This window comes from Leptonotus elevatus, chromosome 1, assembly GCF_054856555.1.
Source record: "Leptonotus elevatus isolate MCC_2025b chromosome 1, RoL_Lele_1.0, whole genome shotgun sequence".
Lineage (NCBI taxonomy): Eukaryota > Metazoa > Chordata > Actinopteri > Syngnathiformes > Syngnathidae > Leptonotus > Leptonotus elevatus.
The window spans coordinates 23,583,015-23,606,143 of NC_141239.1; the positions used below are offsets into that span (position 1 = coordinate 23,583,015).

Genomic DNA, 23,129 nt, shown 5'->3' on the forward strand with positions numbered 1-23,129 from the left:
TCACCCAGCTGTCATTTTACCCAATTCGGCTGTGAAATCGTTTCCTGTCCATTTCATTTTGCAGTTGGCGCTTGAGCCGGTGCGGGTACCCACCATGTAAACATGAGGCACACCAGCGTGCTGATGAGTATCACCACCTGGTTGAACATGGCCGAGTGTGTCCGCTGGATGGCCCTGTGGAGGTCGTTCTGCAGAGGGACGCAAAAAGAGGGAGACGCCCGATGAGGCGTGCAAAAGGAAACGGGGCCTCGAGGTACGCTGCTCGGGTCTGAAACAGATCGGACGTGTGCTGGCTGGCGCATGGGAGAAAGGATATTTCCTTAAAGAGTGGCTTTCCCTCTAATTCATCGCCACATGACAAATAAACGTCTCCCTTTTCCTATCAGGAAAAGACAAGGTAATAAGTGTCATTTACTACTAATACCACAAATTTTTTTAACACGCAATTAATGACCGCCACTTAAATGTAAAGCCTGTACCTGTACTTATTAGCAGTAATACATTTAATAATAATGCATATATTTGTGGAGACTGGGCTCAAGTTGTATTTAACCATTTTACCAGTGCAGAATTTCACTTCATGTTAGAGATTAGATAGCTCTTAATATGAAAAGAAAAATGCACTGAGCTGTCACCGTCTTACAAATGCAATTATGCCATCTAGTGGCAGAAAAATGACCAACACAAATCAATATCACACACTTTTTTACAGTACAGTACATCTTTTCAATTTTAACTCAATTTTATTAATTATTAGGAAATTACTATATCAGTGACAAAAAAATGCACCCATATTTCTATTAGTTAAACATTTTTGTTGACACTTATGTTAACAAGAGTATGAAAACTTGAAAAATATTTTATTGTACATTTTATTGTTTATTTAGAACAGATAAAAAAATGTGCGATTAATTACAATTAAAAATTGTAATCGCCTGACACCCTTAGTTTTTATTGAACCACAAAAGAGGAGGAAACGGGTGATAAAGGAGAGGCTGTTGGTAATGACGTACATTTATATTATTTATGGCTTGGTGTCACCACAACATCTGCTGGCTGGGTCTTAATGTGCTTATGTAGCTTTTGTTTTTGTGTGAAATCTCAGGCACATTTTTTAATAGCGGTTACCTCTGCGACGCTGCAAAGCCCTCTTAAAATTTTGAAATGCAACAAAAATTGCGGCCGACAGTTGTTTGGCAAAATATAACTGTACACACTGCAAGACTGCACAGCCTAATGTTATGCTCGGTCGTTACCTTTGTATTCCGCCCGCAATACCTAGTGTAAGTACTCGTCTCATTTTTTCCCTCCAACCGAAGTGTGTATGCATAAATAATGTGGAAATGGTTACTGTCGGTGCTTGACTCACTATCATGTTCTCCAGTGCATGTTTGGCCAGCCAGCAATTCAGGAAAACGGGAATAAAGAGATCTCTGAGGGAGTGCAGAATCACCTGTGGAAAAGAGAGCACGTCACTTGTGCTTGAGTTTCTCCAACAGAATGCGTTCGCACTCATCTCTAGTGAGGGAGGCGAAGAAGTGGAAGCCTGCTGTGATACCCATGAGTGCCATATAGCTACTGTAGCAGCAGGTAATAAATGCGTATTCCACAAGGGGGGGGGGGGGGTTGAGAGTGCTTTTGGTGCTCAGTGGTGCATGTCTTTCCACTCACAGTGATCATGAAGGGGACGGCGCTGATCATCTCCAGAATGAAGGGCACACGTAGTACTTGCTCCCAGACGTTGCCCTGGAAACACAAAGCACACACAAGAGGTCAGGGAACTCCACTGTCATGGCGACCCCCGCGGGCGGGATTACCGCGTAACAGCCGCGTTTAGCGAAAGGGGACACGTCGGAGCGGTTATACAAGTCGCGCGAGTGCCATTTATGGAAAAAACATTTACTCAGTCTGATCTGCCTCCAGTTAACACGCCAGCTTTTTATGTGACCCCGTCCCAGAAGAGTGGAGGTGGACGAGCTCACGCCTCCTGTGTCCACAGTTGGCTTTAAAGCCTCGACATTAGCACACATGGGGCCCTTCATAGGCTTATAGTGCCAAGTACATGAAAGGCATGGGCACACCTGGATGGATTGACGTCCCGCAGTAGCAACACGGGGGCTCCCCCTAAAGTCTGTCTCATGTATCAATATTTAGACACTTTGGAGGTCGTCCACCCAATACGCGGGTTACGCACATACTGATTGTCATATTCAACAGGTTTATCATTTTTCATTCTTGGTGACTAATGTTTCCTTTCACACTTTGGACTGCACTGTAAAAAACAACCAGTAATATAACATAATTGTGCTTTTTATTTTACATTTTTTTCTGTATTTAAAAAATAGCATTAAATTTAAACCCCCCCCACTGATTTTACATGTCAAATGTACAATACTACTAAAAACACACAATATTTGATTTGATTATGGCTCTAATTGTTTTTCATTGCCTCCTTCATAACAAACTATGGTTCACAAACTCATCACTGTGAACTGTATTCCCGGGTTGGATGGCCTGCTTTGGACACTCGTCGGCTGACACACTGGTACAGATTTATTTACAAGGGACTCATAGGGTTACGCCCTCCATACTTGAAAGTTTATCTTCAGCGAAAGTCTGATGGTCCTTACTCTCTTCGTTCTCAGGACATCTACTTACTGACTGCCCCTACTGTCAGGGCAGAGAAAGGAAAGATGGCTTTTCAGTATCGAGCATCTAAAGTTTTTTTTTTACAAAAGACAATTCAACTTCCTGATCTCATAACTTTGCCTCAGTTTGATGCCATTTTAAAGGACCTGGACATGAAGTCATTAACCTGTTGCTGTTTTTAATTGACTGTTTTAACTGTACGTAATGTGTTGTGTCCTCTTGGCCAGGACTGCCTTGAAAATGGGATTTTCCTGGTTAATTTCTGTTCTTTTACAATAAAAATAACTCTATTAGAAATACATATATTGATCGTTAAAATACGTTCACAAATATATCGTAATTTCACAAACATTTGTCTGTTATTTAATGGAATAAAATGTAACTTCAACTTTAAAACCCTAAAAAAAAGAAAAAAAAAGATATTTACTGAGAAATTAACAGCCCCCCCAAATTTTTTTTACCATAATTTCTTTGTGAATTGAATTTTTTTTTAAAGTGAAAATAACTACAATTTCTGTAATGTCCAATAGATGGTAGCAGTCATCTAATGAGACATATCACTGTAAAAAAACAGTAATTTTCCAGCAGTTGGGGCGCCAGAAAAATATTGTGAAATAACAGACTATTGCTTTCTCGTTACAAAGCAAAAAAATTTAATTTTCGGGCAGCTGGGGCGCCAGAAAAATACTGTGAAATAACAGAAGATTACTTTCTCGTAAAAAAACCCCCTGTAATTTTCCATAATTGAAGTAAGGATTGTATGTAATTTAACAGTACAATATAACAGGGGAAAGCTTGTGAGGGTGAATAATACGCAAAGCAAACAATTGGACTTACGGATGGGTTCAGTTCCCTTGGTGAACATGTTGAAGTATCCCTGAGCAAAATACTGAACTCCTAATGCTGTGTCAAAATGGTAGAGTGTTTAGAGAGCCTCGTAAGGGGGGGAAAATGCTATATAAATGAATTACCCTAACAGTAAGCTGTTGCAATTTTAAACCCACTATCTAGTTTTTCAACAGTTATTAGCCATGTTTAGAAAGATTAATCACATTTTTTTGGTCATATACTGTTATATTACATACAATCTTGTTAAAAACTTTAATTATGGAAAAAAAAAAACTATTTTTACAAGAAAGTAATTTTCTGTTATTTCACAGTATTTTTCTGGCGCCCCTGCTGCCGGAAAATTACAGGTTTTTTTTTTACGATTATTTTTTATTTTTTACAGTGTGCCTCCAAGTTAATGTTACACCCTATTACGTAGTGTCAGATTTAATCGCGTGTGCCCAGTTTTACTGACCGGGTTCTCTACCTCACATGCACATAGTATTGTGTTTAAAAATGCAAAATCATTTTTGTAACTGATACTCAATTAATCAATGGGATAATTAGTGAAATACTCCATTCTAAAAATATTCAAAGTTGGCATCAACGTAAAATTAATTTGGGCATTTAATTGCGGCTCTGTAATACAACCAAAATACATCTTGTATACGCCACTGTTGTCATAAAAAGTCTTCCCTGAGCAACTCACCTTGTAGCTAAGATACACAAGCAGCATTGTTTCTGAAAAGCTGATAAAAGCCACGAGCACCTGCAAAGAGAGAGAGAGGGAAGACGAGCATTAAAGAGAGAGAGCAGACGGCGAGTTGAGACCGTCTGAGAGAAAGAAATTAGGCATGGCGGAGATGTAAGAGGAGAGCGTGGGTGGCATCAGTGGGCGTGCTGATGATTGAGCTTCAGAGAAAATGAAGCCCATGTGAGCACAAGAGGGGGAATGCGCCGTGATTGGGTCTACTTTTATGTCCATTAGCACACCGTTCCTCGCATCTCGTTAGATGTATGCAAGTCAAATAAGGGAAGGAAATCACACATGCAAAATGTATGTGTGTTAACAACACACGCGTCATCTATTCTATCTGACCTGCAGGGCCCACAGGGGTAGAGGTCTCTCCACCCAGATGATCCGCTTCCTGCGCAGAGGAAGGACATGACAGGATAAGGAGCACAGGTACAACCAATACAAGTGCAGCAATTTTGTAGGAAACTGGATACACAAAAAAACCCGGACTTTTTTGGGGGTCAAATCCAAACTGCATGAATTGTTGTGCTTGCAGCTTCATCATATTATAGATAGTATAGTAATAGATATAAGAGGCAACAATTAGCAGTCCGAATGCTCAAAATGACTCTCCTTGTTAAAGTGGTAAACTGTATTCAGCCCATTTATGTCGCTGTCCAAGCTGTTTCTTGGTTAATGGAAGTGCCGGTGTGCGCGTGTGCATTATTATGCTCATAATTGGGCTATTTTCCAACAACAAGAGTGTCACTGTGCCCGCACAAACCCTGTCAGTGACTCGCCCAAGAAAATAAAATTAAACCTTTTTGTGAGCTTGCTGCTAATTAGAGTGCACTACTTTTTTTTTGTAAATGGAAACCTATTATATTTTATGCGAACAGACTTGATACTGACAATTGGTACAAAAGACAGCTAACAGCATATTTACATTTTTCCTAAACTTGCACCAATTTTTTGTCATCTACACAGTAAATTTTGTAGAGTAAACTTTACTCTAAAAAAGACTATATTCGGTCCCAGTCAACTTTATACGTGAAAGAGAGTAAAATATTATATACAGTGGTGACGGTCCCTCACTACTTCGTGGTTCACTTATTGTGGATTTACTGTATCACAGATTTTTTATTTGGGTCCATTGATGCTTCTATTTCTGTCCTTGTTTGTAATATTTGAGTAAATAAAAGCAGCTTTCGTTCATTCAACACAAGCTATTACATTTTAAACAAAATATAAAATATTTGGTAAATTAAGAAACGACCACAATTCATAAGATTTCTTACAGTGTATAATATCCTACTAAATTGTGCCGTGAACAGGCTCAAAAGTAAAAACAAAAGTGGTACACTCTAAAAAGAGAATTGTTGAACCAATTTAAGATTACAAATTTAATTATTGACCAACTTTAAAAAATCGCTTCAATTGCTAACACACAATTGAATTAAGTTAGTCCAAAGTGAATATATTAAGTTTAATTAATTATGAGTTCATTAATTTTAATACTTTGGATTGAAGTCCCTTTGGATTGACTTAATTCAGGTGAATAAATTAAGTTTAATGAATTCTTAATTCATTAAACTTAATATATTCACTTTGAACTAACTTAATTCAATTGCGTCAATTAATTTTTTAGTCTATTTGAAACTTTTTCACACAGTTTTGTGAAGGCGTTAATTGCCTTTTTGCATTGTGTTTTAATGTATGAAATCCTATTAATTGCGGTGAGAGTATTTTTGTGTGTGTTCACCTGCACCTGATACTAATTAAAGCGTATTATTACAATTTGTAGGAAATCATTCAAAATTCTGGGGAGAACCGTATTCCTCAAATAGACAAGATACTTGCATCAGCAGCCCATGCTCTCATATTATAGGCGAAAAGCGATATTCACACAGTCAAATGGAAATTTACAGCCTTATTGTGAGAAAAAGGAGCCCTCCCCCCACCAGGCTCCCCCTTCCCGCCACCCTGGGGCCTATCATGGCTGATTGCCAGCTTGATTTGCTCGTACGAGTCGGGCCGCCTGAAGCAGTAGGCGGCAGCAAGCCTTTCCTGAGCTCGCTCTGTCAGCCTCCTTATTCATTTGGAGCCGGAGCTTAGCCAGCGCCACGACCACCAATTAGATCAATAGGTCCCCGGGCGTCAGACACAGCGTGGCCTTCCGGGGGCCCCTGATCCGCCACTTCCTGTCCCCCCCCGTTATATATTACATGCTTTATCTCCACTAGATCGCTGTTGATTAGGCTGCACAGGCATTAGATACATATTATACTGACATCTAATCCATATGGCCGGATTGTGATAAATGAATGTGAATCTGGAATGTTCGATATGAGCATGTGAATCACATCAGGTAAGTGAAGTCGCATTGATCGCGTTATACAACGTTCCTGACCGTTGAGGGCCCGGGCCGAGGGGCCATCACTCCTAATTGAAAGGCGCGGCACGCTTACCAGTCAAACTCGCTGCATTGGCGGGAGGATGTATTCTGTTTGGTGCAGTTGGCACCACTCATGCTGTGGGGCGGGGATAGAGAAAGGGTCAATTCCTGTCCTTTCCTTCCTCTCACACAATCCACTTGAATGCGCTGTGACGCTGTGCTGTGTGTGCGCTGTGTGGCTCTCACCAGTCGGGCTTCAACTCTTGCGGGTTGTCCAGTAACACTCTGACAATGTAGAGGAGGCAGCTCAGCACTTTGAGCGCAAAGTTAAACATTCGCACTCGCAAACCTGCAATGGAAAAATTGGAGGGTTTATTTTAGACTTATTTTAACTTTCACGATTAATAATAGACCTCTGTATGCAATAAAAACAAATGAAAACTGATGATAAGGTAAATATTTAAAAATAAAGAAATCCATATGTATAATGTCAGGTCATCGTAATGACACTTAATGCTATTTAATTTTTTTCCCATCATATGTGAAATGTTGAATTATCAATGGTAGTGGCCAGTGGTTGAGTACTGTGTATGGAATATTTCTTATACTATAGATGTTTATCCATCCATCCATTTTCCTAACCGCTTATCCTCACAAGGGTCGCGGGGGGCACTGGAGCCTATCCCAGCTGGCTTCGGGCAGTAGGCGGGGTACACCCTGAACTGGTTGCCAGCCAATCGCAGGGCACATTGAGACAAACAACTGTACGAATCACACCTATGGTCAATTTGGAGTGTTCAATTAACTTGCCATGCATGTTTTTGGAATGTGGGAGGAAACCGGAGTACCCGGAGAAAACCCACGCAAGCACGGGGAGAACATGCAAACTCCACCCAGAAAGGCCGAAGCCCAGACTCGATCTCACGTCCTCTGCACTGGGAGGCGGACATGCTAACCAGTCAGACACCGTGCCGCCCCCATAGATGTTTATTTTAGTAGGTAAGGTAGGAATAATTACACAGTAAATTCTGTAGAGTAAATTTGACTCTATTTAGAGTGTGACCAAATAGACTCCGTTTTAGAGTAAAATTTACATTTGGAAGACAGTAATAAAATTTAAAACCCCATAAATCATGCTGTATTGTCTCAAATATTCTCTAATTTCGATACTGTATAGAATTGTATGCCGAGAAACGTTTCTTGGAAGGAGCAATATGGCGGCCTCGCGACTTCAAAAGTCTATCGGCTATCCAGTCATATATTCAGATCAGTGTGGTGAACTAGACTTGCCCCCCAGCATGAAAATGACGATGCACCGTTTTGACGATGAGCGCACGGGCAGCTGTTTACGAAAATAGGGCCCATATCGTGAAACCTACACACTCCCTCCGTGAATAAGAATTTGAGTGATGACGTTCGCATCAGCAGTTGTTTGGGGCATTGTGAGTTATTTACTTGGCTTCTTTTTACAACTACCGCATGCAGTTAGCTAGCTGCATTCTGCAGCTAGCAAACGTATCTTCCCTTGATGCAACAATTTACAGAACGGCTCGGCAGAACACACCAGATGAACCTGCTGCCTGTCCATCGCTCAAGAGGAACCACGGTTTTGCTCATGAGCTAGCTAGTGGCTAGCGCCTCTCGCTCAAACATGTAGCCATCGGCATAAGAAAGATGTATGCTTGACAGTTGACAGTTTTCATCATTTTAAATTTGGCAGCCTTGTTAACAACACTTCTCTTTGGTGTGTTACATTTACAAGACATTTATTTTCCATTTACAAGGTCTGTGGCTCCAGTTGTACCTAAAGATGTGGCCATTGAGTTTAAATGCCATCACCTCAACTGGTTGTTGTTGTTCAAACTGCTTGAAAGGATAAATGCAGACAAAAGAGTGTGTTGATGCATATGACAGGTTACAACAACCTGAGTCAGTCATGGAAATACAAAATTTTAATTGAGGGAGGTGGTAAAAGGCAGTCAACAGGCGGTGTTATGGCGGGTGGGGGTGGGTGCGAGAGACTCACTTGATCTTTGGTTTTTGATGAAGAACAGTTTGAGGCGCTCCTTGAACGTGTTCTCGTTCACGTAGAACTCCACCTGCACCCTGAAGCAGACAACAGAGATACTGAAGTTGGACAAAAATGTCGAGAGAGGAATTCAACTGTGAGGGAGAAAAATCTAATTGCCGATAAAAAGGGGTGATAATTATTTAAGCATATCAAGTATTTGAAGACAAGCTTCTAATGCAGGGGTGGCCAAGTTCGGTCCTCGAGAGCCCCTATCCAGCCTGGTTTCCATGTCTCCCTCCTTCAGCGCAGCTGAATCTAATGATCAGCTCATCAGCAAGCTTTGCAGAAGCCTGATAACGATCCTCATCATGAATCAGGTGTGTTAGTGGAGAGAAACATGGAAAACATGCTGGATAGGGGCTCTCGAGGACCGAACTTGGCTACCTCTGCTCTAATGGCTTATAGGAGGAAATGGCGAGCCACTAGAGCTCGGTCATCCTCTGTCACTCTCGTTAGCTACGCTGATTGAATATAGAGCGACAAATGACTTCCCTCTGATATGACTGCTCAACATATGGGAGTCCATAATTGCTGCTTTTTTCCCCGCCTCTTTTCTATGCTGGCACCCTTCTTGCGAGAGTGCAAAAATACCCGCCTGCATGCGCGTGGGTTATTAGGATTATTACAGCACTCACGCAGAGACGTGTTAGAAAACAACAAAGAGGCCCTGCCGGATTGTCCAACATGGGAGCAGTTGCACTGGAGGTGACCGTATTTCCTGTTTGACCACTCACTCTCCTTTCATCCGTCCTATGGGAGTGTAAGGACTCATGTGGGGGTGGGGGAAGACGCCAGACCGGGCTCAGCATGAGTCACAACGCCATTGGCCAGTGCAGGGGTTCCACTGTGACCCTTGTCGTGGCCATACACACACACACGCACGCACGCACACACACACACGCACAGACTTTTAGGGCGAGGAACGTGCAAGCTTCCCTCTAGTTGCCACGGCAACGCAAGGACGGTTCATCTCCCGCTTCCCTCGGAAGCAGATGTGAGCAAACATACTTGTGAAGGGCACTCAGCCATGGGGTCTGAACCTGTTGACGGCAATAACCCCCGCACCCATGCCTCTCCCACCCTCCATAATCCACTTCCTGACACTTTTTACACATATGAAGGATCCCAAAGGCCAGCGTGGGTGTAAGTAATGCACCTTCCAATAACAACACGACTGGGTGCTACAGATATGAGAAGACATGGGATATATGTGCATACGGACTATAATGGGGTTAGGGGGATCCGAGTCTGAGCTAATCAATGCGCAGAGCAATCAAACAGTCAATATCACGTTTCGGCAAAGTGATCTGTTATCAGCAGTTTCCTGGGCAAACATGCTATAGGCTGCTGTACGTGGTTTTAAATACGTGTTCAACAGAAATGAAAGTAGGCCTCAGAAACAAGTAAAATGCCTTGTCAGTGAGAGACCCAAAACATGCTCCATGTTTTTTTTCATAATACAATATAATATAATATAAAAATGCATAATAATCAAACTACACCAAATAAATTATATAAATAGATATTAACTACAAGTATTTTAAATAAATCAATTTACATGGGTTTTTTTGTTACTTTAATTAATTGCCCCATCATGCCCCCCCTCCAAAAAAAACTAAATACAGTAAATCTTTATGTAGAAATATATTGTAACAAATCATATATGTTATTATCATAATAACACTACCAACTAATCAATACAATCAATAATAAAAAAATGAAACAAAGTCAATATAATAATAATAATAATAATACTTCGTGAGTCATCACCTTATTGTGGTAGAGGGGTTTGTGTGTCCCAATAAGCCGAGGAACTATGTTGTCTGGGGCTTCATGCCCCTGCTAGGGTCACACATGGCAAACAGGTCCTAGGTGAGAGACCAGACAAAGCATGGCTCAGAAAACCGCTATGATGAATGACAATTTTGGATCGCGGTTTCCCTTGCCCGGGACCCCCCTTTGAAGGCAGGCCTGGAGGCGGGGCTCGAAGGCGAGCGTCTGGTGGCCGGGCCTATACCCATGGGGCCCAGCCGGGCACAGCCCGAAAAGGCAACATGGGTCCCCCTTCCCATGGGCTCACCACCTGTGGGAGGGGCCAAAGGGAGCTGGGTGGCAGCCAAAGGCGGGGGCCTTGGCGGTCCGACCCCCGGCTACTCAAGCTAACTATGGGGACATGGAATGTCCCTTCTCTGGCAGGGAAGGAGCCCGAGCTGGTGTGTGAGGCTGAGAAGTTCCGACTTGCCTCCACACACAGCTTGGGTTCTGGTACCAATCCTCTCGAGAGGAGCTGGACTCTCTTCTACTCTGGAGTTGCCCACGGTGAGAGGCGTCTGTACTTTGGGGTTTACCCCGGTGAACAAGAGGGTAGCCTCCCTCCGCCTTCGGGTGGGGGGACGGGTCCTGACTGTTTGTGCTTCTGCACCGAACAGCAGCTCAGAGTACCCACCCTTTCTGGAGTCCATAGAGGGTGTGCTGAAGAGCGCTCCCTCTGGGGACTCCCTCATTCAGCTAGGGGACTTCAACACCCACGTCGGCATTGACGGTGAGACCTGGAGGAGCGTGATTGGGAGGAACTGCCTCCCCGATTAGAACGGAGCGGTGTTTTGTTATTGGACTTCTGTGCTCGTCACGGTCTGTCCATAACAAACACCATGTTTAAACACAAGGGTGTACATATGTGCACTTGGCACCAGGACACCCTAGGCCGCAGTTCGATGATCGACTTTGTGGTTGTGTCATCGGATTTGCGGCCGCATGTGTTGGACACTCGGGTGAAGAGAGGGGCAGAGCTGTCAACTGATCACCACCTAGTGTTGTGTTGGCTCAGATAGCGGGGTAAGATGCTGGTCCGACCTGGCAGACCCAAACGTATTGTGAGGGTCTGCTGGGAACGTCTGGCAGAATCCCCTGTCAGAAAGAGTTTCAACACCCACCTCCGGCAGAACTTCTCCCTTGACTTTGAGTCCGAGTGGACCATGTTCCGCGCCTCCATTGTTGAGGCGGCTGATCAGAGCTCTGGCCGTAAGGTGGTTGGTGACTGTCGTGGCGGCAATCCTCGAACCCACTGGTGGACACCAGCGGTAAGGGATGCCGTCAAGCTGAAGAAGGAGTACTTTTTGGCCTGTGGCACTCCAGAGCCCGCTGACAGGTACCGGCTGGCCAAGCGGAATGCAGCTTTGGCGGTCGCTGAGGCAAAAACCCGGACATGGGAGGAGTTCGGTGAGGCCATGGAAAACGACGTCCGGACGGCTTAGAAGAAATTTTAGTCCACCATCCGGCGTCTTAGGAGAGGAAAGCAGTGCGCCATTAACATTGTGTATAGTGGAGATGGGGGTGCTGCTGACCTCGACTCGGGACGTCGTGAATTGGTGGGGAGACTACTTTGAAGACCTCCTCAATTGCACAGACAGGTCTTCCTTTGAGGAAGCAGGGTCTGGGGACTCTGAGGTGGACTCCCCTATCTCTGGGGTCGAAGTCACTGAGGTGGTTGGTAAGCTCCTCGGTGGCAAGGCCCCGGGGGTGGATGAGATCCGCCCGGAGTTCCTAAAGACTCTGGATGTTGTGGGGCTTTCGTGGTTGACACGCCTCTACAACATCGCGTGGACATCGGGGACAGTGCCTCTGGATTGCCAGACCGGGGTGGTGGTTCCCCTTTTTAAGAAGGGGGACCGGAGGGTGTGTTCCAACTATAGAGGGATCACACTCCTCAGCCTCCCTGGTAAGGTCTATTTAGGGGTGCTGGAGAGGAGGGTCCGTCGGGAAGTCGAATCTCGGATTCAGGAGGAGCAGTGTGGTTTTCGTCCCGGCCGTGGAACAGTGGACCAGCTCTACACCCTCGGCAAGATCCTCGAGGGTGCATGGGACTTCGTCCAACCGGTCCACATGTGCTTTGTGGACTTTGAGAAGGCGTTTGACCATGTCCCTCGTGGTGTCCTGTGGGGGGGGGAGATTCGGGAGTACGGGGTACCGAGCCCCCTGATACGGGCTGTTCGGTCCCTGTACGACCGATGCCAGAGTTTGGTCCGTATTGCCGGCAGTAAGTCGAATTTGTTTCCAGTGAGGGTTGGACTGTGCCAAGGTTGCCCTTTGTCACCGATTCTGTTCATAACTTTTATGGACAGAATTTTGACGCCGAGGCATTGAGGGGGTCCGGTTTGGTGGCCTCAACATTGCATCTCTGCTTTTTGCAGATAATGTAGTGCTGTTGGCTTCTTCAAGCCGTGATCTCCAACTCTCGCTGGAACGGTTCGCAGCCGAGTGTGAAGCGGTTGGGATGAAAATTAGCACCTCCAAATCCGAGACCATGGTCCTCAGTCGGAAAAGGGTGGAGTGCCCTCTCCGGGTTGGGGAGGAGATCCTGCCCCAAGTGGAGGAGTTCAAGTATCTTGGGGTCTTGTTCACGAGTGAGGGTAGGTTGGAGCGGGAGATCGACAGGTGGATCGGAGCAACTTCTGCAGTGATACGGACTCTGTATCGGTCCGTTGTGGTAAAGAAGTAGTAGGAGCTGGTTGAAGTGGCTGGCTTCCCTGCTAAAGCTGCTTCCCCCGGGACCCGATCCCGGATGAGCGGTAGATGCTGGATGGTGGATGCATGGATGGATAATAATAATAATAATAATAATAATAAAAATAAAACATTTCACATCCACACTCACTGGCAGAGAAATAAGCGTGACTATTTTTGTAATGGGGTAATTTTCAAGACTGTGACATTGGGCTTTATTTGCAGGTGTGCATTGTCTGCCGAGTGTATTGTGTTTTGAGAATATTTCGTGGGCCACATAGCATAATTACCTAAGTCATTGACAATTATGACGATTTAGACAAAAGGAATGACTGTAAAATAGCAATGTATATAATGCTCATTTAACACATTAGTAAACTGAACAGTTCCTTCATCTCTTATATATCCACTCCCTTCCCAAAGAGCTCCATGTTTACTCCAAACAAACCAATAAGTATTCCGCAGACCCATTTATATACCTTTTGAAATGGCACAACGTGACCTCTATTCAATGTTTCATTCACCAAAAATCCTTGAAGCCTATACAAATGATGTCAGGAGCGCTTGTGATAACATCCCAAGGGAAGAGGCTCTTGTGGCTTTCTTCAAGCTGCAACCTTTTCCCTCGAGTGAACATGAGCAGTACGGAAGCCTGATAAGTCTTGAAAGGATTCAGGTGGAAAAACACAAGACATTACAATAGCCTTGTGTCCATCCTGAAAAGGTTAAAGAGAGAAAAAAATACATCTCAAGTGTTTGATGGTGTGCTTCCACCCCAAACTCACCCATCCATGCCCCTACCTTGTATTGTGCACTGAGGGCAGAAAAGAGCTTTTCCCCAAATGTTCAGATTTTCATTCATTGTTGATCGTTTGTCTCGATATTTGTGTCCATTTTACTTGAGCCATTGTTCTTACTCTGCAGGGAGTCCTAACCGTCTTCATTGTAGCCTCTGCCAATGTTTGCCTCTAAAATATCCAGACTGGCCATTTCCTGCCATGTATTTGCTTCTCATTCTATCCATCCAAGTTTATCAAAGGGATTATTTTTCAGCGTGCGACCGAGATTGTCTTCGCAGAGCAAAAACAGCGGCTGAGAAACAAGAAGAGTGTCCCGACATGACATTTGGGGATAGGAAGGGTGGATTTACATTGCAGGTCTCTAAACCAATTTCTGGTTTTGGTCCTAAATCAATTTGTTTTGTCTTTCTATTTTCAAGTGAGCCATATTTGATATTATGCTGACCGAGCACCAGAATCAACATTTGGTACAGAATCAAAAGTTAAGTAAAATCAAATTTTCATGTTAACATTACTAATAAAAGTTCCATAATATTACAGGGAATCTTTGGCTTACGATGGTCTCCACCTACAACATTTACCCGTTTGGAATGGGCCGCAATGAACTGATTTGCGGCCCTTCTAGTGTGCCAAACAAACACAGGAGTAGAGGTGAGAAATTATTCTCTCTTTTATTTCTGGATGTGTTGATGATGACTTTTTCACTTGGTTTGTGACAAAGAGTACGTCTCTGTCCAACTTGCATACAAACCCAGGTAACATCTGTGTCGTTGCAACGGAACTTAGTTGTAAAGCTAAGGTCCCCTGTAACGTTCAATTTTAGCATCGTAGTGACTGAAAAGATGCTACATTTTAAAATCCTCAAAGCCCAACATAGGGTTTCAGTTTTTTCATTGTTGTGCTTCAGTAGATGATCGGTGTGCAATTACTTGGAGAATCCTCAAGTGGGTCACATAAAGCATGAAGTGAAAAAGAAAAGCAGGCCAAAATAGCCCAGCAAGCCAGACAGACAGACCGTGGGATGACTGCAGATGAGGAGGTTGGTGTAATGAGAGAATGACAGTTTGAACCTTAGGCTCTCCCACTGCTTCCACTCATGCTGGCACGCCAATCATGACACAGCACCGGCTCTTTAATCGCATGACGGGGAGACGAAAGAAGTGCCGCGGGCACAGTCGGTGGCAAGTGTCAACCTCCACGCTCAAGTCAGAAATAGAAGTCGTACGAGCGTGACGAGGTCAGTGCTCACACCCTGATTTATTCACAGAACTCAGAAGTCACGGCATGGACTTTACAAAGCAATCCAAAGTATGACAAAATATATCCTATAAATACCTCTATAATAAGTGAATGCTGCACATATTTTAGCACCTTGTGTACAATATGCTATAACATTATCGACAACATTATCGACATGTTAGAAAACCTCAATATTGACGGGAAGGATTTAAGGATTATTAAGAATATCTACTGGGACCAAACTGCTGCAATAAGAATAGAAAACGATATCAGCGAATTCATATAGATTAAAAGAGGAGTTAGACAGGGATGTGTACTTTCACCAGACTTGTTCTGCCTGTATAGCGAAAATATCATCAGACACATAGAAGAAATGCCAGCGATCTTGATAGGAGGACATCATGTAAACAATCTAAGATATGCAGGTGACATAATAGCAGAAGATGAAGAACACCTACAAGCTCTATTAAATGCCATTGTACAAGAAAGTGACAATATGGGGCTAAGCCTGAACATCAAGAAAACTGAAACAATGGTGATAAGCAGAAAAACTTCAAACCCAACCTGTAATATTAAAATCAATGGTACCACCCTCAAACAAGTACAACTTTTTAAATATTGAGGGACCTTTATATCATCAGAGGGGAGATGTCACACTGAAGTCAAAAGCCACATTTGCCAAGCAAAAACAACCTTTCACAAAATGAAACGGATACTTACAAACGAGAAACAAGAAAGAGAGTACTGAAAAGTTACATCGAGCCCCAATAGACAATTGGAAAGAACAATTGAGGCAACAGAGATGTGGTTCATAAGAAGATTGCTGTATGGACAGCTCGAAAAACAAATGAAGTCCTTGGTGAAGCAAATTACAGTCGACAACTTTTGGCGAACGTACGAAAACGACAGGCAGAATTCATCGGACACATAATGCGGAAAGGCGCATTGGAACAAATTGTAACAACAGGCAAGTTTGATGGAAAGAGAAGTAGAGGCAGACAGAGGGAAAAGATCCCGGACAGGTTGACAACATGGCTGGGAACAGCAAGAACGACAGACACCATCGCTGCCACGCGAGATCCATGATCGCCTACGCCAGTCGGCAAGGCACCGGATGATGATGATGATGATGGTACGATATGCTGTGCTGAGCTGTGGTCAGCAGCAGCTTCTGTGTGTTTGCATGAACTGTTTTACTGTTCTACTGGTGTTCATAAAACAGCTTAAAGGGATATTTGACTCATTTAGCCATTTTCAGCAGTAAGAAGTTAAGATTCGTCTATCATTTGTTTGCTAACTTCATTACTGTACAATTAATATAGTTAAAAACACATTTGGCCACTTGCTGTCGACTGAAAATGTCATCACGTGTGTGAAGGACTCCGGTAACGACCAATCATGGCTCAGTTTGTGAACGTCATATGACCAAACCCAGAAAACAGGTGAGCAAGTGGCAAAATGTGTTTTTAAAAGTATGCACGTGAAAAATAATGAAATTATCAAATTAATCCTTGACAAAATATTAACTTCTTTTTTTTTTCCACTGAAAATGGCTAAATGAGTCAAGTGTCCCTTTAAAAGCCCATTGGGGACTGTGGCGTTCCTTTCCCATGTGTCAGGGCATCATGGTAAGTATACTGAAAAAAATCCATTCAAAAAAATTGTGCTCTAGCACCAAGGTCGAAAAACGCTATGTAATGGGGAAATACTGTCCGTCGTTTTTATTTATTTATTTGTTGTAATCCTGCTAAACAAAAAGTGAAGGAAACCTCCTTGTTTAACTTTCAAGGTGATAGGCTGTAAACCTCTGACCGTTTTTCAAAATAGAAAAATCAATTAAATGGATCAATAAATGTGTTTTATTGGCAAGCGTGAACACAGTGGCGGATGCTTTATTTCCAAGATCGAACAAGGACAAGCAGGAAGACTGATGATAATTTCACCTCTAAAAGGAGATGGCGCAAAGGAAAACACTTGACTGCTAATTCACTCCCGGTGACGCCGTTTTCATTTGTTAGAAGAAATATGTCCCTTCGTTTGCAGCGCTCCACGGAAATATGCTGACAGCTATAAAGCAGCGGGAAGTTTGCGACGTTGTATTCTGTACTCCGTCATCTCGAATAGGAGGACACAAAAAGCAAAGGCAGAAGGCTCACAATAATATTATGGAGGCTCAAAAATGAGGGCGAGAGGCAAGTCAATTGCACTTGGGCACCTGCGTGCTCCAAAAACTGCTCAAGAGCCAAGATGCACTCTTGTTCTACAAGGCTGCAATGATGAAATGATTGACACAACGCCTTGTCCCTGACCCACATACGGCAGGATGTGGGATAACAAAGAAAAAGTAGTCCTCAGTAGAAAGAAATGTGATGTCCTTGAGTGGAGCTTGAAAATGAGTCTCTATGGCGAGGGAGCAAAATGTTATTAATTCTACACGTTGCTAGCAGGAGATTGATTTGAACACTCCAGTGAAACAAGCAGAGACTTTCCTAATCGCTTAATAATGCCTGAAATCTTAAAATGCTCCACAGGTGCTCTTGATGCTTTCATTCAGGGAGATTTTTTTTTTTGCATGGTTCAGATGATAAACGCCTGTATTATATTATTACTCGCTATTACGACTGTTGAGACGGGGAAAGCCAAAGACCACAACATAGACAAAAGTATCCAGACTCATTATTCTACACATCCATACATTTCTTTTAGTGCTTGTGCTCCTTAGGGAGACCGGACTGGTCATCAAATATTTACCTGTCCTCCTGTGAGTCAAAGGACAGATTTAAAAAATCTTACTGCTGGTCCTCAAAACCTGGAAAGGTCATGTTTGAAATTACATGCAAGATTTCCGAAGTCCAGATGAAGCCCTCGGGTCATCCCGGACAAGTAGAAACCAAACAAAGTGAAGTGGCAACTCGTTATTTTGCTCATTACCTGTGGAATAAACTTCCCGAAAACTGTAGGTCTGCTCAAACTGTCAGCTCATTTAAATCAGGGCATAAAACAATATTTTTTTTTTATTGTAGCATTTTCATGAATTATTGATTTAATAATCTCTTCACTTTTCGGAACATTTTTATTAGCCTAATCATTTTATTCTCCAGTTTTAACTCCCCATTGTCTTTAAAATGTTCTGTAATAATTTTCACTGTTAACTTTTTATTGACGTAATGTATTCACTTGCCATTTGAATTGCCTGAATGAACTGCACTATACAAAAAAAACCTTGTCCAAGAAAATAGGGCCCTAATTGTCTAATGATGATTCCTATACCCCCACAAAAAGGTTCGGAGTAAGAAAGAACCACTTTCACACTATTTGTAAAAGCAAAACATTGTTTCACAACTTCTTAATGCTGTTTAAATTGAGATTTGAACCCAGGACCTCTGGCCTGTGAAACAGACATGCAAACCACTCACTCAACATGCTGCCTCGCTTACTCCCCTTCGACATCTGTGTGGAAACAGTTTAGAGAAGGATCATGGACAGTTATAAAATACTCAGAATGCCTCAAATGAATAATAACCTACAAAATGTGTTGTCAGACAACAGATAAGCACGTCGAGTGTCTGTTGCTATCTGGGCAAGAGTAAGTTTCTCACTCCCGCAATCATCTAAATGCATCAAGAGAACATAATCCCTCTTCACCAGATGCCAGATTGTCTGGGTCATAAATAAAACCCAAAGGACGCCTCTTGTTTGTAATGCAGGTTAATTGACACCGCACGCGTTGTCCTAACACAATGCTACAAGATAACAAATGGGGCTGATTGAAGACTGAAAATGGTCCATGTGAGTGTGAATGGCTGTTTGTCTATGTGGGCCCTGCAAGTGACTGGCGACCAGTAGTGATGGCAAAATGAAGCTTCATGAAGCACTTGTAATATTTTTTGACTCCTCTAGATGCCACTCTTGGTTGAAAGATGCAGTGGAAATGTAATCAATTTCCTTTGCACTAGCCTTTATATTTAAATCAAGAGCACCATCTAGGGGAGTCAAAAAATATTACAAGTGCTTCATGAAGCTTCATTTTGCCATCACTAGCGACCAGTCCCAGGTGTATCCCACCTCTTGGCCAAAGGGCAATCAAATAAATAAATATGGTTCTCTGTTAGCTGTGCAAGAAAAAATACATGTTGAATTTCCTCTTTAAGGGATTATGATTACCGGTAGTCAAATAATTAATTATGTCGGATCGGGATAAAAAATAGGCCTTTTTCATTGGCTAACCAGCATGTGAAAAGCGATCCCATATGCAAATTAGCATGCAGTCTGATTATTAATGTGTTGTGAAAGGCAATAGGTGAGCTATGTATTCAGTAATATTGGGACACACACACAGCAATGGAACTAAAAATGCAGCAACTGTGTAGAGTACAACAGTTTCCACTCTTCTGGAAGACTTTCTATAAGATTTAGGAGTGTGTCTGTGGTAATTATTGGTATTATATAAGGTCTTAAGGTCACTGAACCAGGACTCCCAATCATACTTGTATTTCATCCTAAAAGTGTTTGATAGGATGGAGGTCAGAACTGCTAAAGGATTCCCTAAACTAGTGGTTCTTAAAATTGTTACAGCAAAAACAACAAAAACAATAAACACGCCTGCTACTAGAATTGAATTGAATACTGAGATTACAATCTTGCGATCACAGTGTGTATGACATCACTCATATTTGCCTCAAGATGAGTTTGAATGTAAACAAACAACTGTAGTTTTCTAACAGACGATAGTTTGTCCATTGGCGAGTAACACGCATACTGTACAGGACTGGATCCATTATCCTGTCCCATTTAGTCATTTCTCTCACTTTATTACTCCATTTTCTTCGGGATGCATTCTTCACTGAATTTACGTCAGCTAGCTCAAAGTTGGGGTGAAGATCCTCGCAGTTGTAGCATTATTTAAAAAAAAAAAAACTGCGCAAATCCAACCGCCCAGCATGACATAAAAAGGGTGTAAATGGTAGTGTTAAATAAGGGAGAAAGTAACTGTGATGATGTAAACAGGCCGCTGCTTAAGGTGCTAACAACAAGCACCTATATTCTCCGCCAAAGAATTCACGGCTAAATTTTCTATAATAAGAAAAAAAAAAGACATAAAAGGATTGAAAAGTACAAATTAACCCATGAAGTTAAATACAACTGAACATTATTCAGGCAGTAGTTCTTTTACGTACCACTAGAGGGTGTCCGTGTTCTACTAGTGTTACTAGTTACTGCCCTAAATTTTCCCACAAAGTAGGAAGCATAGAATTTTCCTGGAGAGATGAAAAATTGAGATCCAATTGTAACTGAGGGTTCTAGCACAAACCCCTACCTAATGGACATATTCAAAGGTGAGTCCATATACTTTTGTGCACATCTTGTTGGGGTGACATGTTTTCATGGCGATTGTGTGCAACCCGTGGCTTTCCATGTATTACAATTTCCATACATCATCCATTGCTGTGAACAGGCCTTTTGCTCCCTGACGTCATCAGCCTTGCCTCATCTTCCCGCTGAAAAGAGCGTTTGCAACTCAACCCATCGTGGCAAAAGCGTCGCTCGTTAGCAACCCTTTGTCTCGGAAGAGAAGAGTAATCACCCAAAGCATGAAACAAAATATAACTCACTAAGGATATCTCCATTAAAAAAAACAAGTGGCAATCTATCTCCCCGTCTCCTCACGTTACATTATTCGCAGATGAGAGCAGACAATTGCCATCATATCAACATCCTTCTGTTTTATCTTAAATCTGTGAAAGGAAAGAAACATGAGAGGAGTCACCGCCATGGCCGCTGCCGGTGGAGTATTAAACGCTAACATGGTTTGGGAATAAAGCAGCTGTGATTGGTGGACAAGAGTGTTAGAGATTCGTCTTGCGCGCCAGGGGACAACCTCCAGCAACATCCGACACCAGCCGAGACTGAAATCACTCGGACGTTACAACGGTCGACCGCTATGCCGGTTGTACCCCCGCCCGCGGTGCTGACTAAAAGGAACCCCGACTGTCATGACATGTTTGCTCTATATTATTTATTTGGTTGTTAATAACATAACTATGAGATTCATTTTTCAAAAATAATTTCCAGTTAAACACATTTTGTAGAAACTTTATTTGGAAAAAAAAGCCTCGTAGCGTTCCTAAAGAAAAAACATGCGATCGTCATTCACCAGACACATTCAAGAGTTCTGATCGTACCTTTAGGAACGCTACGGAGGCTTACCTTGCTTTCTTTATAGGCATTTCACATTGCTCGGCAGAGAGCCGGCCGCCATTCTACGTCACTACGCACTGAATGCGTTGCGACGAAAATAACAATGGTGGCGTGCGTCCAAATAAAGTTTCTACAAAATGTATTTAACTGGAAATGATTTTTGAGAAATGAATCTCTTAGTAACAACCAAATAAATAATATAGAGCAAACTAGTCATGCCAGTCGGGGTTCCTTTTAAAAGCAGGAGGAAGGTTACAGAAATACTGCATTTGTATTATCAACGTGGTGGCTACCGTGCTCTGCACTCTAAAAGTTGGCCTTGTTGACCATTTGACGCTTTCAAACAAAAGATGAGCTTTACCTTGCCTTAATAGTAAGCAACCAATGAAGTAGGTTTGAGGTCCTTCTTTCATGCAACCATTTTGTTGACTTTCGTTGGGTACACACATAAAATTTTTGACAATTTAGTCAAAAGCCTCCTCAATCGCCATGTGTTGCACACCACCACAGAGGTAACCGTTTCTCCCCCAACAATCGCAACTTACCTTCCCCAAACAAAGACTGATCTGTGACCGGTGGGGTGCCTGGCGGGCCTGCCGTGCCCCGTCCTGCTGCGTTGGGTTGGGGGCGCGGGCCGTGTTGGGGTGGGGGGCGCTCCTGGCTCCTGTTTTTTGCTCTCCGGCCGGTGGCCCCTGCGGGGCCCGGGGGTTGTCCCTTGGCGCTGCCGTGGCCTGGGGGGCCCTGAGGTGTTGCGCTTGCTCTGTCCTGCCAGATCCACCACACCAGCATCTATCGAAATTCAAACACAATCTGCTTCTTCCTCTGGTCGTTGAATCGGTGGAGGCTGATGTCTGTGGATTTCACTCTGCTTCATCTGTCCTTCCTTCCTTTTCTCAGTCTCTCCTTTGGTCTCTTGAGGTCTCCCTAATTTGATGGAATTGAGATGTTTCTGGGGTTGGTGAAAGACTGGTTGGTAACCCGGTGGGTAGTAGGTAATGTCTGGTCGGTGCTGGATTTCACTTTCCTTTATTTTCTTTGATCCTTCCTCGGGTCTCCTGACAACCTCACGACTCCAGCTGGATTCTGAAGTATTCGGTTTAGGTGAACGGTATGGGATTTTTAATAGGTTTTAGGTGAACTAATGAATACACACTCACACGCACGCACACATGCACACAGACGCGCACATACTCACCCACATACAAAATAAAAATGTATTTAAAAAAAAAAAAAAAAAAGAGCAATGATGATGACAAATCGGTAAAATTAACGAATGAACAATACTGAGCTCTCCAGAAAAAAAAAAAAAGACTGATCTGTGACAGCTAGCATGGTGTCAAGGTGCATCCACACTGCCGGAAGAAGTAGAAGAAGAATAACCATTTTCTTGACCTTACACATAAGAATATGTTATAAATAATAGGTTTACCATTTAAGATTGCTGGCACCACACACAACCGGATAATTATTCAGGATAATCTTTGATAATTGGGTCTTTACTGATTTTGATTGGAAGGGGTGAGGAGAATCACTCTTGAGACATCGCACGCCACAGTATAATCGCTTAGGATAATCTTATAGAGACATCCAACAATGCTTTCGTTCGGCCTTGGTATGCACATAATCTGCTTTGCATGTGAGTCAAAGTCTATGATGGTGTGTCCGATGGCACAAACGAGAACCTAAATCCCTTTAACAAAAGCAGTTGTT

The 23,129-nt window shown here is 43.0% G+C and overlaps 1 protein-coding gene and 1 long non-coding RNA gene across 8 annotated transcripts in view; one reads left to right on the top strand and one right to left on the bottom strand.

The window, feature by feature from the left end:
- LOC147181309 (uncharacterized) overlaps window positions 1-17,076 on the top strand; it is a 28,880-nt gene extending 11,804 nt beyond the window's left edge. For 3 of the 5 annotated variants that reach the window (XR_015096117.1, XR_015096135.1, XR_015096141.1), the window contains 6 exons: window positions 65-1,590; window positions 1,674-1,772; window positions 4,583-4,663; window positions 14,523-14,633; window positions 14,890-15,021; window positions 15,105-17,076. This is a non-coding gene — a long non-coding RNA (uncharacterized LOC147181309). The remainder of the gene's footprint in view (window positions 1-64; window positions 1,591-1,673; window positions 1,773-4,582; window positions 4,664-14,522; window positions 14,634-14,889; window positions 15,022-15,104) is intronic. The other 2 variants (XR_015096123.1, XR_015096129.1) reach the window with 2 other exon arrangements.
- kcnt2b (potassium sodium-activated channel subfamily T member 2b) overlaps window positions 1-23,129 on the bottom strand; it is a 58,517-nt gene that overhangs the window by 24,707 nt on the left and 10,681 nt on the right. For 2 of the 3 annotated variants that reach the window (XM_086085901.1, XM_086085894.1), the window contains exons 2-9: window positions 8,635-8,714; window positions 6,855-6,957; window positions 6,682-6,744; window positions 4,577-4,625; window positions 4,187-4,246; window positions 1,672-1,746; window positions 1,370-1,453; window positions 94-188 (exon numbers count right to left, since the gene is read on the bottom strand). In XM_086085901.1, the coding sequence (XP_085942027.1) occupies window positions 94-188; window positions 1,370-1,453; window positions 1,672-1,746; window positions 4,187-4,246; window positions 4,577-4,625; window positions 6,682-6,744; window positions 6,855-6,957; window positions 8,635-8,714 (609 nt within the window). Of the gene's footprint in view, window positions 1-93; window positions 189-1,369; window positions 1,454-1,671; window positions 1,747-4,186; window positions 4,247-4,576; window positions 4,626-6,681; window positions 6,745-6,854; window positions 6,958-8,634; window positions 8,715-23,129 lie in introns of those variants that run through there. The other variant, XM_086085910.1, reaches the window with a different exon arrangement.